Source organism: Hyla sarda, chromosome 1 (assembly GCF_029499605.1).
Source record: "Hyla sarda isolate aHylSar1 chromosome 1, aHylSar1.hap1, whole genome shotgun sequence".
Classification (NCBI taxonomy): domain Eukaryota; kingdom Metazoa; phylum Chordata; class Amphibia; order Anura; family Hylidae; genus Hyla; species Hyla sarda.
This window is the reverse complement of record NC_079189.1, coordinates 281975954-281993935: the sequence shown is the minus strand read 5'-3', so window position 1 is coordinate 281993935 and position 17982 is coordinate 281975954. Positions and strand designations below refer to the sequence as shown.

The 17982-nt window shown below is 43.9% G+C and overlaps 2 protein-coding genes across 11 annotated transcripts in view; one reads left to right on the top strand and one right to left on the bottom strand.

Moving 5' to 3' along the window:
• ATCAY (ATCAY kinesin light chain interacting caytaxin) overlaps positions 1-17982 on the bottom strand; it is a 113082-nt gene that overhangs the window by 91368 nt on the left and 3732 nt on the right. For 6 of the 10 annotated variants that reach the window (XM_056573731.1, XM_056573721.1, XM_056573746.1 and 3 more), the window contains exon 2: positions 48-181. In XM_056573731.1, coding sequence (XP_056429706.1) covers positions 48-130 — 83 coding nt within the window. In that variant the 5' untranslated portion in view covers positions 131-181. Of the gene's footprint in view, positions 1-47; positions 182-1412; positions 1761-17982 lie in introns of those variants that run through there. The other 4 variants (XM_056573769.1, XM_056573776.1, XM_056573762.1 and 1 more) reach the window with 3 other exon arrangements.
• The window catches only part of MATK (megakaryocyte-associated tyrosine kinase), a 96923-nt gene continuing 92724 nt past the window's right edge, over positions 13784-17982 (top strand). Inside the window, exon 1 of the mRNA XM_056573688.1 lies at positions 13784-13855. The gene's annotated coding sequence lies outside the window, so the exon portion shown is untranslated. The remainder of the gene's footprint in view (positions 13856-17982) is intronic.

The following is a 17982-nucleotide window of genomic DNA, read 5'->3' as shown; positions in this document are numbered from 1 at the left end:
CATAGGAACCAAGGGTGCTATAAAAAATAATAATAACAATAACTTACTTTGGAAAATCCTCATCCTGCCATTCTTCTTTAACTTCCACATCAACATTTTCCATACGCAATGTGGCCTCTGTAGTCCCCATCACTTCTACTGTTCAGTAGGTATTTTAGGAATAAAGGACCAGTTTACAACCCTAAAAAAAAAAGGTTAAAACTGATATTATGTCTGTTTTCACGTGTTTTGTCATATGTGAGTAAGAAAAAAGTCCATTATCCTACAGTATTGATTAAGTAGAACTCATATGGAGCAGTTTATTATCTGATATTATTAGAGAAGACGTCTTCTTGACCTCAAATACACAGCCCAGAATAAATCTCTGGATCAATGATCTATTTCCAGTAATTAAGAAACTATAACTTGTAATATTCGTGTATATATATATATATATATATATATATATACACAGAAAAAAAATCTCCACCTATATTGGTGTAGAAACCTTCTCTTCGCTAGATAGAGGATACCTCCTTACATAAATCATGAAAAAGAACGATGCACTGTCAATTTATCTATATATTTACAGTATTTTTATTAGGTCACCCCTAAACCCTTTTTGACCTACTTTTGGCAATTTTGAGTTTATAGCTAAGTGACTTCGGGACTCAAACTTTATTGCACTTCAAACTATCAAACTTGCCAGGGCCATCTACCACCATCACTATGCACGTACCAGAGCTCTAGTTCACACATGCTTTTCTGTGCATATTTGGTGGATATACTATTTAAATGCACCAACATTGAGAGGACTTAACTTATAGAGGATATACACATTAAAATATTGGATGTATTGAAAATAGGACATGCCCCCCCCCCCCACAGTTTCATGTCCTATTTTCAACTCCAATATTTTAATGTGAAACATTTCTTTATGGTAAGCCAATCAAAAAGTTAGACAAAAGAGTAAAAAATGTCAAAATAAACACACGGCATGTTTCTGAGTCACTGAGTCACTATAATAAAATTAATCTAGTCTAGTTCTAAACCGTCTATTGGAATGTATTAATTTTGGAATGTATTAATGATTCTAATTTCTGCCCCGTTATCTTTAGTGATGCTCAGATGCATTACCAATGTCTATTTTAAAGGAGTTAGTTTATTAATATTGTCCAGGAATATACTTCAATACACATATACTGTATGTAGCCAATTTGGAAAACAAAACACTGAATGATATATGAATTAGCATATATAAAGTAACCATCAGCATTCTGGTAGGATTCTCTCGTTCAAATATCAGTTCCATGTAAAAAATAAATAAATAAACACCAGGGGCCCTGTATTTTACTCAGACAATGGTTAACGTGCCTATGAAATATTGCAGGTACTATCATAATAAGCATCGTCATTATCAATTTGTGACCTACCTGCCTTCCCGAGGGAAGATTTAGTAGAATGTAAAGTAAATAATCATGGAAAATGGCTACGCAGAAATGTCGTCCACCTCAGCCCTCATCTGCCATGAGAACATCTCTGAAATGATTCATTTAGATCCTGCAGAATACAGTACTTTGACTGTGCACTGAAAGGCCCTTGAAGATGCTGCAATCCCTCATCTTTGGGATGCGTTACTTGGATTAGTCCTCAGCAAAGTGGTCATGCCCATGGAATTGATGTGCAGGACTCTGTGTCATCGCCTCACAGCTGGTCCAGATTTAGCCGCTGATGCACCAGCTATTGTGAATGTGCAATGGAGGAGACAGGAAGAAAAGCAGGAGGAGGGGGATTGATTCTCCATTAGCTACCACCCCTCCCTTTTCGAGGGATGGACAGGCCTGATTGGATGGAGGTTTTCAGCATCCTGACAATCTGGAAAGCGTCAGGCAGATAGAGGAAAGGCAAGCTTTTAGTGGAACTGATGGTTTAACTCCTATGTTGCTGAAGATACGGATGGACAGTAAAGGAATTGCTGTGTGGAATGTGACACACCTGACAACTGTGCTTTATCTTAAATGGCTAACGATGATATAGAAGGTTTAGCATTTCGTTAGAATAAAATGATTTTAGATGTCGAATACACTTAAAAAGGCCTGTTTTATCCTGTTTAGGATGCAATATGATTTTATTCTATCTCTGACATTGGATGTATTATATAACAGTAAAGGCTTATCTATACAGTGGGGCAAAAAAGTATTTAGTCAGCCACCAATTGTGCAAGTTCTCCCACTTAAAAAGATGAGAGAGTCCTGTAATTTTCATCATAGGTATACCTCAACTATGAGAGGCATAATGGGAGAAAGAATACAGGAAATCACATTGTAGGATTTCTAATGAATTAATTGGTAAATTCCTCAGTAAAATAAGTATTTAGTCACCTACAAACAAGCAAGATTTCTGGTTCTCACAGACTTGTAACTTCTTCTTTAAGAGTCTCCTCTGTCCTCCACTCATTACCTGTATGAATGGTGTGGTGGACTACCAGGTGAATCGCGGGACCACGGGTGTTGTGGTGTGAGTGGTGTGATCAGATATTATTAACCCTGGGGGTCGGATGGTATTAACCCCTATCTGTTCGTGACACCAGTGTGGTTTTCGAGTTCCGGAACACCACTCGCCTGGATTCTCCGCTATCCCACTGGCTAGTAGTGAATAAAGAGTCCACAAACAGTTTGGGTCAAACAGAGGCTTTACTGAGTAGAAGACAGGTGTAATTATCTTCACAGCTAAGGCCAGATTTCCCAGAGAGGTGGCCAGGACCCAGAGGACCTCGCAGCTTGCTGGACCAAAACTTGGCTTGACTATGTGCAGGACTTGACTATTTGTAGTGACAGCAGACATAGACTTGTAGACTTACTGGATAGACTTGAGCTGTGTGGCCTTCCAGACACTGAACACTTGTCCTGAGATCTCTGGTAGCTGAGCTCAGTAAGGTAGCTGGTGGTAAGAGAGCTTATCTCAAAGAGACTGAATTGTAATGACCACCTCTTTTTATAGTGGGGGGCTGGACTAAAGCCCATTAGTCAAGCTTTGGGTCATAGGTTAAAGCTGGTGCTCTCTGGGAGAACATGTGACAACAGATCATGTGAAATAATATAACATGTGACAGGCTTACTCACAGGTCTTTGAGACCTCCAACAGTTCCTTTATACTATCTAGACATAGGGATCCTGTCTATGCATTAAAGGAACATACACCACATTTATTAAACCAACAGGAGAACAAAGAGAGACCCTGCATGGGAGCCCCCAGGTCACTGAGGGACTCAACCTGACAGGGCCTACAGGTAGTACAGGACCGTGTACCTGTACTGGGACATCACATAACATAAGTCGTCCTCGACGTAAGGTTCTGTCAGGCTTGAGGAACAAAGTGGCCGTGGGGCCAGATGCAGTCCTGAGGCATTTTATGCACAAATGTGTATTTCAGACTGGTGAAATAACGAATAACATTAGAGTCTTTGTATAATAATCCATACATGTTCTGATTTGTAGTTGAACAGGATTGGGAACAGGATTTGTGTTATATAACTTGTACATATACAGGGTGGGCCATTTGTATGGATACACCTTAATAAAATGAGAATGGTTGGTGATATTAACTTCCTGTTTGTGGCACATTAGTATATGTGAGGGGGGAAACTTTTCAAGATGGGTGGTGACCATGACGGCCATTTTGAAGTCGGCCATTTTGAATCCAACTTTTGTTTTTTCAATAGGAAGAGGGTCATGTGACACATCAAACTTATTGGGAATTTCACAAGAAAAAAACAATGATGTGCTTGGTTTAACGTAACTTTATTCTTTCATGAGTTATTTACAAGTTTCTGAGCACTTATAAAATGTGTTCAATGTGCTGCCCATTGTGTTGGATTGTCAATGCAACCCTCTTCTCCCACTCTTCACACACTGATAGCAACACCGCAGGAGAAATGCTAGCACAGGCTTCCAGTATCTGTATACACTGCTATATACTACTATATACACCGCAGGAGAAATGCTAGCACAGGCTTCCAGTATCTGTAGTTTCAGGTGCTGCACATCTCGAATCTTCACAGCATAGACAATTGCCTTCAGATGACCCCAAAGATAAAAGTCTAAGGGGGTCAGATCTGGAGACCTTGGAGGCCATTCAACTGGCCCACGACGACCAATCCACTTTCCAGGAAACTGTTCATCTAGGAATGCTCGGATCTGACACCCATAATGTGGTGGTGCACCATCTTGCTGGAAAAACTCAGGGAACGTGCCAGCTTCAGTGCATAAAGAGGGAAACACATCATCATGTAGCAATTTTGCATATCCAGTGGCCTTGAGGTTTCCATTAATGAAGAATGGCCCCACTATCTTTGTTCCCCATATATCACACCATACCATCAATTTTTGTGTTCCAACAGTCTTGGAGGGATCTATCCAATGTTGGTTAGTGTCAGACCAATAGCGGTGGTTTTGTTTGTTAACTTTATCCTTCACATAAAAGTTTACCTCATCACTGAACAAAATCTTCTGCGTAAACTGAGGGTCCTGTTCCAATTTTAGTTTTGCCCATTCTGCAGCACCTGAAACTACGGATACTGGAAGCCTGTGCTAGCATTTCTCCTGCGGTGTATATAGTAGTATATAGCAGTGTATACGGATACTGGAAGCCTGTGCTAGCATTTCTCCTGCGGTGTTGCTATCAGTGTGTGAAGAGTGGGAGAAGAGGGTTGTATTGACAATCCATCATAATGGGAAGCACATTGAACACATTTTATAAGTGGTCAGAAACTTGTAAATAACTCATGAAAGAATAAAGTTACGTTAAAACCAAGCACATCATTGTTTTTCTTGTGAAATTCCCAATAAGTTTGATGTGTCACATGACCCTCTTCCTATTGAAAAAACAAAAGTTGGATTCAAAATGGCCGACTTTAAAATGCCCGCCATGGTCACCACCCATCTTGAAAAGTTTCCCCCCTCACATATACTAATGTGCCACAAACAGGAAGTTAATATCACCAACCATTCCAGTTTTATTAACCCCTTAAGGTCCCGGGGTTTCTCCGTTTTTGCATTTTCGTTTTTTCCTCCTTACCTTTTAAAAATCATAACTCTTTCAATTTTGCACCTAAAAATCCATATGATGGCTTATTTTTTGTGCCATCAATTCTACTTTGTAATGACGTCAGTCATTTTACCCAAAAATCTACGGCGGAACGGAAAAAAAATCATTGAGACAAAATTGAAAAAAAAAAGCCATTTTGTAACTTTTGGGGGCTTCCGTTTCTACACAGTACATGTTTCGGTAAAAATGACACCTTATCTTTATTCTCTAGGTCCATACGATTAAAATGGTACCCTACTTTTATAGGTTTGATTTTGTCGTACTTCTGGAAAAATCATAACTACATGCAGGAAAATTTATACGTTTAAAATTGTCATCTTCTGACCCCTATAACTTTTTTATTTTTCCGGGGCGGTATGAGGGCTCATTTTTTGCGCCATGATCTGAAGTTTTTAGCAGTACCATTTTTGCATTGATAGGACTTTATTCATTTTTTCATGATATAAAAAGTGACCAAAAATGCACTATTTTGGACTTTTGGAAATTTTTTGCGCATACACCATTGACCGTGCGGTTTAATTAACGATATATTTTGTATAATTCGGATATTTCCGCATGCGGTGATACCACATGTTTATTTTTATTTACACTGTTTTTTTTTTATGGGAACAGTGGGGTGATTCAAACTTTTATTAGGGAAGGTGTTAATTGATCTTTATTCACTTTTCTTCACTTTTATTTGCAATGTTATAGCTCCCATAGGGACCTAAAACACTGCACACACTGATCTTTTACATTGATCAGTGGTAAACCACTGATCGATGATTCTGCTGCTTGACTGCTCATGCCTGGATCTCAGGCACTGAGCAGTCATTCGGCGATCGGACAGCATGGAGGCAGGTAAGGACCCTCTGGCTGTCATGTAAGCTGTTCGGGATGCCGCGATTTCGCTGCGGCGATCCCGAACAGCTCCCTGAGCTAACCGGCATGATTTTACTTTCACTTTAGACCGGGCCCAACCCGCTATGATGTTATAAAACGGGAGTGGACTCATCAGAACACTATTTTTGGTTTACTCTAGACATTTTTATGCTAGACAATCAATATGGATAACACTTTGACATTCATGTTACCTTTTACTGTATACGTGCTTTAGGTTAGTTTCAGGAATACTTACTGGCAAGGAAAGTATACTGTGAATGAACAGGATGACATATGACATTACATACACTTGACATGTTTCTTTGAGTAGTCTGTGAAATGTGAGTGATACAGTACTACTTTATGTGACTGAGGTATACTTGACTTGTGTATACTGAACTATGTGTACCTTTAATTTATGTACTTTAGTCTTTGTATCTAGCGGGTATCTGCCCTTGCGTGGACCGTTGGGACCTACGCAGCACCATTTCTTGAGACTCAGGAACAGTAATCTCTTCAGGAGCTCCTTACTCAGCTGCGCAGGTTACAGGTTCTTCCCTTTTGTCAGCTAGAATGATACTGAACTGACACTTGAAATTGGAGGTTATGACATGGGTGAGGTCTGTGATCTGGAGATTGGAGTATACTCCTGCATCAATGGTGACAGAACTCGGGTTGGTTGCTCAGACATACAGGCCGGTATGAACCCAAAGACTGCAACTTGGTCCGGAGGGAACAGGGGATCATCCATAGACGGTTGAATTTTTCCTCCGGGTACATACTACCTCACAGTTTTGACTGGGAGTGAAGGAGGCCGCAGTGGTACTGGCAAATCTTCATACCCTGACTTGCATAGACATCTGCGTCGGGGTAGGGTACCACAATCACGGTATAGGACTCAGTTTCCCAGATGGAGTCCAGTTTGTGGGTTCTCGGAAATTATTTTCAACCAAACCTTGTCACCTATCTGGAGAGGTTTGGTGGAGGCATGACGGTTGTAATCTTGCTGCTGCCTCTGTTGAGCCTCACCCATCTTTCTGTTGACAATTTCCTTTGCTTCCTTGAGTGTTCCTTTGCTTCCTGGATCCTTTTCTGGTGATCTGAGATCCACTCCATGGAAGCTTGAGAAGAATTATTGAAAGGAGCTTGGAGTCCAAACGTCCTGTCTTTAGGTAGCTGACCATGTCGACCCATCATCAAATAGAATGGATTGTACCCGATGGAACAGTGTACAGTATTGCAGCCATTCTTCATGGCAGCATGTGGATAAAGATTTGGTTGATTCTTTCACAAAGCCCACTCCCTTGAGGGTGATAAGCAGTTGTCCTGAGCTTTTTGCAGGCACGAAATTGACATAACTCTTGGAAGAGTTGAGCCTCAAAGGCCGTTCCTTGGTCGGTGAGGACAGACTGTGGACACAGAATTTCTACTCAATGGGAGTAGAACATCTGGGCTGTGGTTTTGGCCGTAAGATCTTTGACTGGTACGACTACATCCCACTTGGAATAATGATCCACCATGGTGAGAGATTACGAATACCAGTTTTACGCTGAGCGCTCCGGGTCCCTGTTCCTCCCCGGAGCGCTCATGGCGTTCTCCTGCATGCAGCGCCCCGGTCAGACCCGCTGACCGGGAGCGCTGCTCTAGTTTCACTGGCGGGGATGCGATCCGCGTGGCGGGACGCGCCCGCCTGCGGGTCGCATCCCAATCCCCTCACCTGCCCCGTCCTCCTTCTGTCCCGTCCCGGCGCACGCGGCCCCGCTCTCTAGGGCGCGCGCGCCGGCTATCTGAAAGTTAAAGGGCCAGTGCACCACTAATTGGTGCCTGGTCCAATTAAGTGTAATCACTCCCTACGCGTTTTGTGTGTATCCCTAGCCTGTGTATCCAGACCCTTTGCCGTTGCCCCTGACTACAAACCTTTGGCGCCTGCCTTGACCTCTTTATTCGAAAATCTTCATCTCCTGCAGGAGCAGGCTTCTTTTTCGTTGCCAAAAAAGATGGATCCCTACGGCCTTGCATTGATTACCGCGGTCTTAACAAAATCACTGTAAAGAACCGTTATCCTCTGCCTTTCATCTCAGAACTATTTGATCGCCTGCGGGGAGCAACATTTTTTACCAAGCTCGATCTCAGGGGTGCCCAGAATCTCATCCGTATTTGAGAAGGTGATGAATGGAAAACCGCCTTCAATACTAGAGATGGACACTTTGAGTACCTTGTCATGCCCTTTGGGCTTTGCAATGCCCCTGCAGTCTTTCAGGACTTTGTCAATGAGATTTTTCGGGACCTGCTGTATTCCTGTGTAGTGGTCTATCTTGATGACATCCTCATTTTTTCCCCCAACCTAGACGAACACCGCCTCCATGTCCGACAAGTGCTTCAGCGCCTACGCAAAAACCATCTCTATGCCAAAATTGAAAAATGTCTCATTGAGCGCAGCAGCCTACCTTTCCTGGGATACATAGTGTCCAGTCAAGGTCTTCAAATGGACCCTGACAAGCTATTGGCGGTAATAGATTGGCCACGCCCCACTGGTCTGCGAGCTATCCAACGATTTCTCGGATTTGCTAATTACGACAATTCATTCCCCACTTCTCCACCATCGTTGCTCCTATTGTAGCATTGACCAAGAAAAATGCTAATCCGAAATCCTGGCCACCGCAGGCGGAGGAAGCCTTTAACCACCTCAAAGCCGCCTTCGCCTCTGCACCAGTCTTGTCCAGGCCAGATCCTCTCAAGCCTTTCTTCCTGGAGGTTAACTCCTCCTCAGTCGGAGCCGGAGCTGTCCTTCTTCAAAAAACCGCTAAGGGAAAAAACGTCACGACAAGAACGTCAGGGCAGATGCTCTATCACGTTCCACCGATGCCTCACAATCCGAAGCTCTTCCTCAGCACATCATACCTCCAGAGTGTCTGATCTCCTCTGCTCCTGCTTCTCTGGTGCCAATTCCTCCGGGAAAAACTTATGTTCCTCCACATCTTCGCCTCCAAACTCTCAAATGGGGTAATTCCTCCCACCTGGCTGGTCATGCTGGAATCAAAAAGTCCATACAGTTAATTGCCAGATACTATTGGTGGTCCTCCCTGGAGAAAGATGTGACGGATTTCGTACGGGCCTGTACAGTGTGTGCACGTGACAAGACTCCATGCCAGAAGCCTGCTGGTCTTCTCCTTCCTCTGCCTGTACCTGAACAACCATGGTCCCATATAGCTATGGATTTCATCACTGACCTTCCTTCATCTCATGGCAACACCGTCATTTGGGTGGTCGTTGATCGGTTTTCCAAAATGGCTCATTTTGTTCCGCTTCCAGGCCTTTCTTCTGCGCTTCAATTGGCAAAACAATTTTTTCTCAAAATTTTTCGCTTCCCACGCATATTGGCCCTCATTTACGAAGACTGGAGTGTTGGTTAGGTTTTTTTTTTCAGTGTACTCGTCTTTTTTTTCCTTGTGATTTACTAATCTGTCGCCCAATTTCTTTTTCTTTCTGTCGCACAAAATGTATTCTGTGCGACAGAAAAAAGTCTCTGCAAATTCTGACTACATTAGTGCTTGTACTACTACCCCCAGCATGGAACAGGGTCTGTTCCATGTTGGGGGTAGTAGTACAGGGGCTGAGGGATTGATCGCACCGGGTCTCACTTCTGAGACCCGATCCGATCAGATGTTATTAAGCAGGGGAGCGGGCGGCATGTTCCGATCCCCTGCAATGTACTGTAAACTTTCATTTTTTAATTCACCACCAAGAGCCCTGAGTAGCCAGGGCCGAGGAGCCAATCAGGGCTCCTGGCAGGGTTTTAATATAGAAGCGCTGTGGTGGGCAAAGATGTATAGAATCGCTGGGGGGGGGGTATATATCTGGCCCCTTCAGCGTTTCTATATATAATTCCCCCTGCTGCGCTATATCAAACTTAGTGGCCGCTGCGCTTGAATAAATGTACTGCCCCCCCATCGCTATTATATATCTATACTGACCCCCGCTGCGCATATTTATATATATATATATACTGCCTCCCCAAAGCTGTGCATATTAATCTACATCTTCTCCCTCCCCTGGCTGGCAATGAATGAAAACTATTAGCGGGGGAGCGGAGGACTGCTGCCCGCTCTCGCTGCTAAGAGTTTGTCATTCATAGCGGGCAGCAGCTGCATATCATGCTGTGGGGGTCAGACATATGGATATATGTCTGACCCTCACAGCATACATATACAAATGCCGGCTCAGCGCTATGAATGACAAGTAAGCTATTGGCAGCAGCAGCGCGAGCCTCCCTGCACTGCTTTACTTGTCATTCATAGCGGTCAGCCGGCACCTGTATATATAGATGCGCAGTATAGACCCTTACAGCATCTTTATATACAGGTGCCGGCTCACCGCTATGAATGACAAGTAAAGCAGTGCAGGGAGCGGAGGCTCCGCTGCTGCTGCCAATAGCTTACTTGTCATTCATAGCGGTGAGCCGGCATTTGTATATGTATGCTGCGAGGGTCAGACATATATCCATAGGTCTGACCCCCACAGCATGATATGCAGCTTCTGCCCGCTATGAATGACAAACTCTTAGCAGCGAGAGCGGGCAGCAGCCCTCTGCTCCCCCGCTAATAGAGTTTTCATTCATTGGCAGCCAGGGGAGGGAGAAGATGAAGATTAATATGCACAGCTTGGGGGAGGCAGTATATATATAAATATGCGCAGCGGGGGTCAGTATATGCGCAGCGGGGGTCAGTATAGATAATAGCGCTGGGGGGCAGTACATTTATTCAAGCGTAGCGGCCACTAAGTTTGATATAGCGCAGCAGGGGGATATATATATATATATATATATATATATATATATAGAAAAGCTGGAGGGGCCAGATATATACCCCCCCCTCCTGTCACATTCTTGTACTGTAGTATTACACTGGGTTTCTCGGGCGGATTTCAAATCTTCCGCGGGACTCGGGAAACCCAGTGTATTACTGTAGAACAAGACCTCTTCCCATCAGCCAATCACTGGCTTGACACGTGACACCACTGCAGCCAGTGATTGTACTAAGAAGAGAGGAAACTCCGGAGCACACAGAGAGGAATCTGCAGGGACCGGGACAAGGTGAGCAAAATTTTAATGTTTTATTTTTCTCCCTGCGCACTTTTCTCAGTATTTTTGAAGCAGGGTGCCTCCAGCTGTTTTGAAACTACTACTCCCAGCATGCCCAGACAGCCTTTGCCGATTCGGGCATGCTGAGAGGTGTAGTTTTGCAACAACTGGAGGCACCCTGGTTGGGAAATAGTTTGCACAAACTTGAACACGTTTTTTGCAACCGCTTGCAGCTGTCGGTTAAAAAACAACACAACACAACACAACAAAACTTAGAAAGATGCTTTTACTCTCTGGTGCAAAGAGTGAAATGGGTGTTTCCAAACCCTTGAAGTGCTGAGGGCTGGAACGCCTTCTTGCTCCCCTACCATCCTTTTCCCTGGTTCACTAACAGGCAGGGCTCAGCTTTCAGGGTTGGGAGGGGGAGTGAGGAGGTTTTCTAATCCTTAGCACTTCAGGGTCTTAAAAACATCTCTTTGACTCTTTTACACCTGAGAATAAAAGCACTTTCCTTCATTCTGGAAGCACAGACAGATATATCAAAGGTACCATGTGTCTGCTTGCTCGCACAGTTATCTAATTGTGCCAAAAGTTTGGAATGTGATTTGCAGCTTATGAATTCCCTTAAACTTTGTTAGAACCTTTTATTAGTACTTTGAAACCACAGAAATACATTGTCACTTCCTGATTGTTATTTTTACATTACATTTATGGTTACAGCTAACTGTTTAGAATATGCTATAGAAATGTCCCAGTCATTTCAAAACAGGAATCTGCTAAGTTTTAAGCAGAATTAGTCTGAACAAAAACCCAACAGGGTAGGATGGTCAACACATTACAGTCAACATCTTCTTATTCTGGTAAGGTAAGTGACTATAAATACTGCAATAACTCATAATTAATTTCATAATAATCAGAGATAGATGACTGTAATACAGATGATAAAATGTGGTTGTATGAAAAGTATGTGAAACCATCCATAGGCAAGTTTTTTGGCTGGGATGATATCACATTGACACTCGGTAAATTTTCTAATACACAATTGATAAAATGCTGTATATTCCATGTTAAACCTAATATTAAGTTTCAACTTTTCATTTTGTTAATGTTCAAGTCTTGCCACAGTCACAACTTATAGTTGATTGTGCTGTATATGACTGACATGACTTGTATGCAGCCCATGCTAGACTTTAGTTAGGCTGGGTTCCCACTACATTTCCCCCATACAGGAGCGCATACGGCAGGGGAGAGCAAAAAACGTGTGCTCCCGTATGCCTTTCTATGCTCTCCCGTATGCAATTCATTTCAATGAGCCGACCGCAGTGAAACGTTGGGTCCGGTCGGCTCATTTTTGCCCTGTATGTGCTTTTCCCCTCATCTAAAACCGTGGTCGACCACGGTTTTAGGTCCGGTTGTAAAAGCGCATACGGGGAAAAAATGAGCCGACCGGACCCAACGTTTCTTTGCGGTCAGCTCATTGAAATGAATTACATACAGGAGTATGCCGTATGCGCCCCTGTATGGGGGAAAACATAGTGGGAACCCAGACTTACTTGGACTTGACTAACTTGATTGAATTGATCCCTGTAGTGCTTACCGCAAGGCTTTGACTTTCACCTTGGTACTGGGGTTAACTGGTAGTTGATGCTTGTTTGCCGGGACTAGGCCTCAGGCCTCCTTCAGAATCACCTCACTGACAGACTTCACACTTCTCTCAACTGTACCTCAGCGACTCTACTGCACAACTGAACTCTGAACTCACTATTTATGGGAGCAATTTAGAGAGATCCCATTGGCTGGAAAAGTCCCTTGGTTCACCTTTGCATACTCCCCTAACAACAAGGTTCACGACAACAGATTCCTTAAAGTAACAAGTGCATAGAAAATACCAATAGATTAACCATTGCATAGCTTTATATAATACTGTGAAATATAGAGAGTCCTGAGAGAGGGCCCAAGACGGACATTGCAGCAGCATCTGCCACACAGGATGGGCAGGAGTACAGAAGAACATGTGATTCTGTACTGGGTCACCACATATGGGTTTACTGTTAACAGGAATGGGACAATGCTGCCATAAACTGTACCACTGCTACTAATAGTATGGTGATGCACGGATGAGGTCTACAGAAAAGTGCCAGTGCACATATTGTTGGCCATTCTTCCAACTTTTAAATTACGGAAGTAATGTGTGCCCTGATGGCTGCTTTTCCATAGATACTCCTGAGGAAGTCGCTAGAAGGCGATGTAACACGTGGAGTTCCTGTGTGGCCCCATCTGACTCGCATTGGCAGCATAACTCCTCACCCGGTCTGGCCTCACTACCGTCTGCAAGTGTTATTGTCCTATGCATATTTATGCTATTATTGGTAGACTTTCATGAGGTTTAGGTTCGGAGGCTGTTATATTTAATTGACAAACAGTACTATTTATTTAATTGACAGTTTTTTTTTAGCAGATACCATCTATTTCAGGACATGTGCCATTATAGGAGGGGATCCATGGCCCTCTCCTAGATTGGGGTTTAGTTCATTTACCAGCATTATTTTAATTGTTTTTAATGCTTTGCTTTCAGTGTTGTAGTGTAATTTGGTCATAATTAAGATTGTTACAATATTTCATTATAGGTGTGCGCCCTTATTCAGTAATTGCTTTTTTCTGTTTCAATCTTTTTATTGAAAATGTTTAACAATTTAGTAATAAACATCGCTCAAGAGGGCAAATAAAAGAACTGCATTAGAAAACAATATAAGAAAACAATATGAACATTGTGCATGCCGGGACAGCTAAATATGCAGTAGTAAATATATAAACACAGCATAAAGAAAGGTACCGTATATACTCGAGTATAAGCCGACCCGAGTATAAGCCGAGACCCCTAATTTCAACCCAAAATCCCAGGAAAAGTTATTGACTCGAGTATAAGCCTAGGGTGGGAAATACCTCATCCCCCCCTGTCATCATCCAGACCCGTCATTAACATCCTCATCATCATCCCCTTGTCATCATCCCACACATCCCCCCTTCATCATCCCCTTATCATCCCACACATCCCCCCTTCATCATCCCCTTGTCATCATCCCACAAATCCCCCCTTCATCATCCCCTTATCATCCCGCACATCCCCCCTTCATCATCCCCTTATCATCCCACACATCCCCCCTTCATCATCCCCTTATCATCCCACACATCCCCCCTTCATCATCCCCTTGTAATCATCCCACACCCCCCCCTTCATCATCCCACACCCCCCCCTTCATCATCCCCACCCCCCTTCATCATCCCCACACCCCCCCCCCTTCATCATCCTCTTCTCATCATTCGCCCTCAGTGGTCTTCAACCTGCGGACCTCCAGAGGTTTCAAAACTACAACTCCCAGCAAGCCCGGGCAGCCATCGGCTGTCCGGGCTTGCTGGGAGTTGTAGTTTTGAAACCTCCGGAGGTCCGCAGGTTGAAGACCACTGCGGCCTTCAACATCATCCAGCCCCCTCTCACCCCCTTTAGTTCTGAGTACTCACCTCCGCTCGGCGCTGGTCCGGTCCTGCAGGGCTGTCCGGTGAGGAGGTGGTCCGGTGAGGAGGTGGTCCGGGCTGCTATCTTCACCGGGGGCGCCTCTTCTCCGCGCTTCCGGCCCGGAATAGAGGCGTTGCCTTGACAATGACGCAGAAGTACGTTGGCAATGAACGCACCTCTGCGTCGTTGTCACGGCAACGTGACTATTCTGAGGCCGGGCCCGAAGCGCTTAGAAGAGGCGCCCCCGGTGAAGATAGCAGCCCGGAACCACTATCCCACCGGACCACCTCCTCTCCGGACAGCCCTGCAGGACCGGACCAGCGCCGAGCGGAGGTGAGTACTCAGAACTAAAGGGGGTGAGAGGGGGCTGGATGATGTTGAAGGCCGCAGTGGTCTTCAACCTGCGGACCTCCGGAGGTTTCAAAACTACAACTCCCAGCAAGCCCGGACAGCCGATGGCTGCCCGGGCTTGCTGGGAGTTGTAGTTTTGAAACCTCTGGAGGTCCGCAGGTTGAAGACCACTGCGGGTGGGGGAGTTCACTCGAGTATAAGCCGAGGGGGGTGTTTTCAGCACGAAAAATCGTGCTGAAAAACTCGGCTTATACTCGAGTATATACGGTAATTGCTTTTTTCTTTCTTTTTTTGTCTATGCTGGTGATTACTGAGGTAGCACCCTTTTCTGATAAATAATTGTCCTTAAGCTGAGCCCCTCTATCTTTCAGTGATATTGCTGTCTCAGCCAATCAAAACCGATCATAGACTGAAGAGCTCTCAGCTCTTTCAGAGATGTTCTGAGAGATAAAGAGAAGGGAGTAAGATGTGCTCAGCCAATCCTGGCTTAGCATGCTCTCTCCCATGAATGTCCAATTGTTAGGTGAGCCAGAACCAGACAGGTAAGGAGCTGCTAACAAAAAGGCCCAAAATGGCCAACAAACCCAGCAAAGTGGTGCTCGAGAGTTATCATGTGTGTTTAGAACTACGGGACTTTATGCCTGGAGGAAAAGGTGTATGTGCTTAGCAAAGAATACCTTTGTACATTACAAAGTTATATAACTTGTGTTGTGCAGCTTTATAAAGGGAATTTAAATGGGCATTTCAAAAAGTAATGTTTTTGTATACCTGTGCTCAGACAGGTGTAAAAAATTTAAATAATTTATCTTCATTACTCCCCCACTTCTGCCCCGGTCCCCAGCCACAGATCCTGTTGTCCAATAGGTGTGCACAATGAACACACACTCTCGCACAATATCATGAGACATGGACAGCACAGGCTCCTGATGACTAAAGAAATATGTGGCTGTTGGGCTGACATGGTGTGATGCCGAGGTACGTGCTCTCAAATCACCCAAGTGCAAGTAAAAAGTGCAAGTGTTCACACAAAAAAACGTGCACGAGGATGCGGTCTATCGCAAGCCCTTTTCCGAAAGGAGAGAGGCCCCCCAACAAACCAAACCCTTCGCCTCCAGGCCAAAAGGCACCTGCAAGGTTCCAGGTACAATGTCCCCTTTCGCCAATGCTACACAGGGACCGAAAGTGTTCCCGGCAGACAACTAGGCGTTAACCAGGTTGTCACCAAGGAACAAGTAAAACCGGTTTGGCATCCTGCCAAAACAGCGAGACAGCCAGGCTAGTCACCTAGACTAGCCATTCCTTCTCCCTTGCCGGGGGCTGCAGCCATATAGGTGACAGCTTTCAGGTTAAGGAGAGCCCAATCAACATGGTATAAGAAGTTCAACAGTTATATATGGCAGCTAATTGTTCAAAAACAAAATACACACACATTCACATTGGCATAAAACAAAAAAAGACCTCCTTGTCCAGCACTAACTAAACACTTTTAACTATCCCTCACCATACAAGTGGCTTACTACCGGCCACTCGACAAAACAAACTTTAAATGTGTTATTTCACACAACTGGCAATTGATACAAAGTCTGTAATGAAAGGCCCTAATGTCAAATCTGCCTTTCATTCCATAAAAATCCAGGTCAGAAAATGTGGACTTCCCAAATGTGCCTAGCAAGCTGAGTTTTACTAGAGAACTATTTCCTGGCTTTCCGATATATTATCTGTTATCCTACAAAAGGAATCTTCCCATGGCACACAAAAGTGGTGAAAAAAGTCTAGCTGTTTATTCCATGGCAAAAAAATAACAGTGTCTGACAGCAAGCTATGTTTTGACCGGCTCCCCCAGTCTTTTTCAAGCAGTGTAGCTTGCTGTAAGACACTTTTATTTTTTAGCCATGGAATAAATGCCTAAATTTTTTTCACTAATTTTGTGTGCTGTGGAAAGATTGCTTTTGCTGTCTGAAGTAGAGGGCCCCTAACCCAGGCTCCAGAACCAGAGTGAACTAACTTCTCATATTCAAAGGAAAAGGGATGTGCTGTTTTTCAATACTTTTTATCTGTTATTCAGCTTTCACTGGATGAGGTATATACCTTTTTTCACTGTTTCACAATATAGTGTGTGTACATATTTATACACACACACACAAAGTATCTCACATGAGTGAGTACAACCCTCACATATTTGTGAATATTTTATTATATCTTTTCAGGTGATAACTTTGAAGAAATGTCACTTTCCTACAATGTAAAGTAGTGAGTGTACAGTCTTTATAAGAGTGTTTGATGTTGCTGCCCTCTCAAAATAACTCAGCACAAAGCCATTATTGTTACCTTGGCAGCAAAAGTGAGTACAGCCCTAAGTGGAAATGTCCAAATTGGGACCAATTAGCCATTTTTTGTCCCCTGTGTCATGTGATTCATTAGTGTAACAAGGTCTCAGGTGTGAATTGGGAGCAGGTGTTTTACATTTTGTGTTATCGCTCTCACACTCTCTAGTGCTGGTCACTAGAAGTTCAACATGGCACCTCATGGCAAACAACTCTCTTAAGGTGAAGATTACCAAGACCCTGAAACTGAGCTGTAGTATAATGGGCAAGACCATATTGCGGTTTCACAGGACAGGTTCCACTCAGAACAGGCCTTGTTAATGCTACCAGAGCAGTTCACAAGAGTGCACAAGCTCAGCGTCATATTCAGAGGTTGTCTTTGGGATATAGACCAGTGTTTCTCAAGCGCGGTTCTCAAGTACCCCCAACAGGTCATGTTTTCTGGATTTCCTTAGTCTTTCACAGGTGATATAATTATGGTCAGTGAATCGGGCATCACCACAGTCATATCACCTGTGAAAGACAAAGGAAATCCAGAAAACATGACCTGTTGGGGGTACTTGAGGACTGCGCTTGAGAAACACTGATATAGACGTATGAATGCTGCCATCGTTGCTGCAGAGGTTGAAGGGGTGAGTGGTTCACACTGTATAAAATTGGTTTCTATGGCTGTCATCCCAGAAGTTAGCCTCTCATGAAGATGATGCACAAGAAAGCCCACAAACAATTTTCTGAAGGCAAGCAGACTAAGGACATGGGTTACTGAA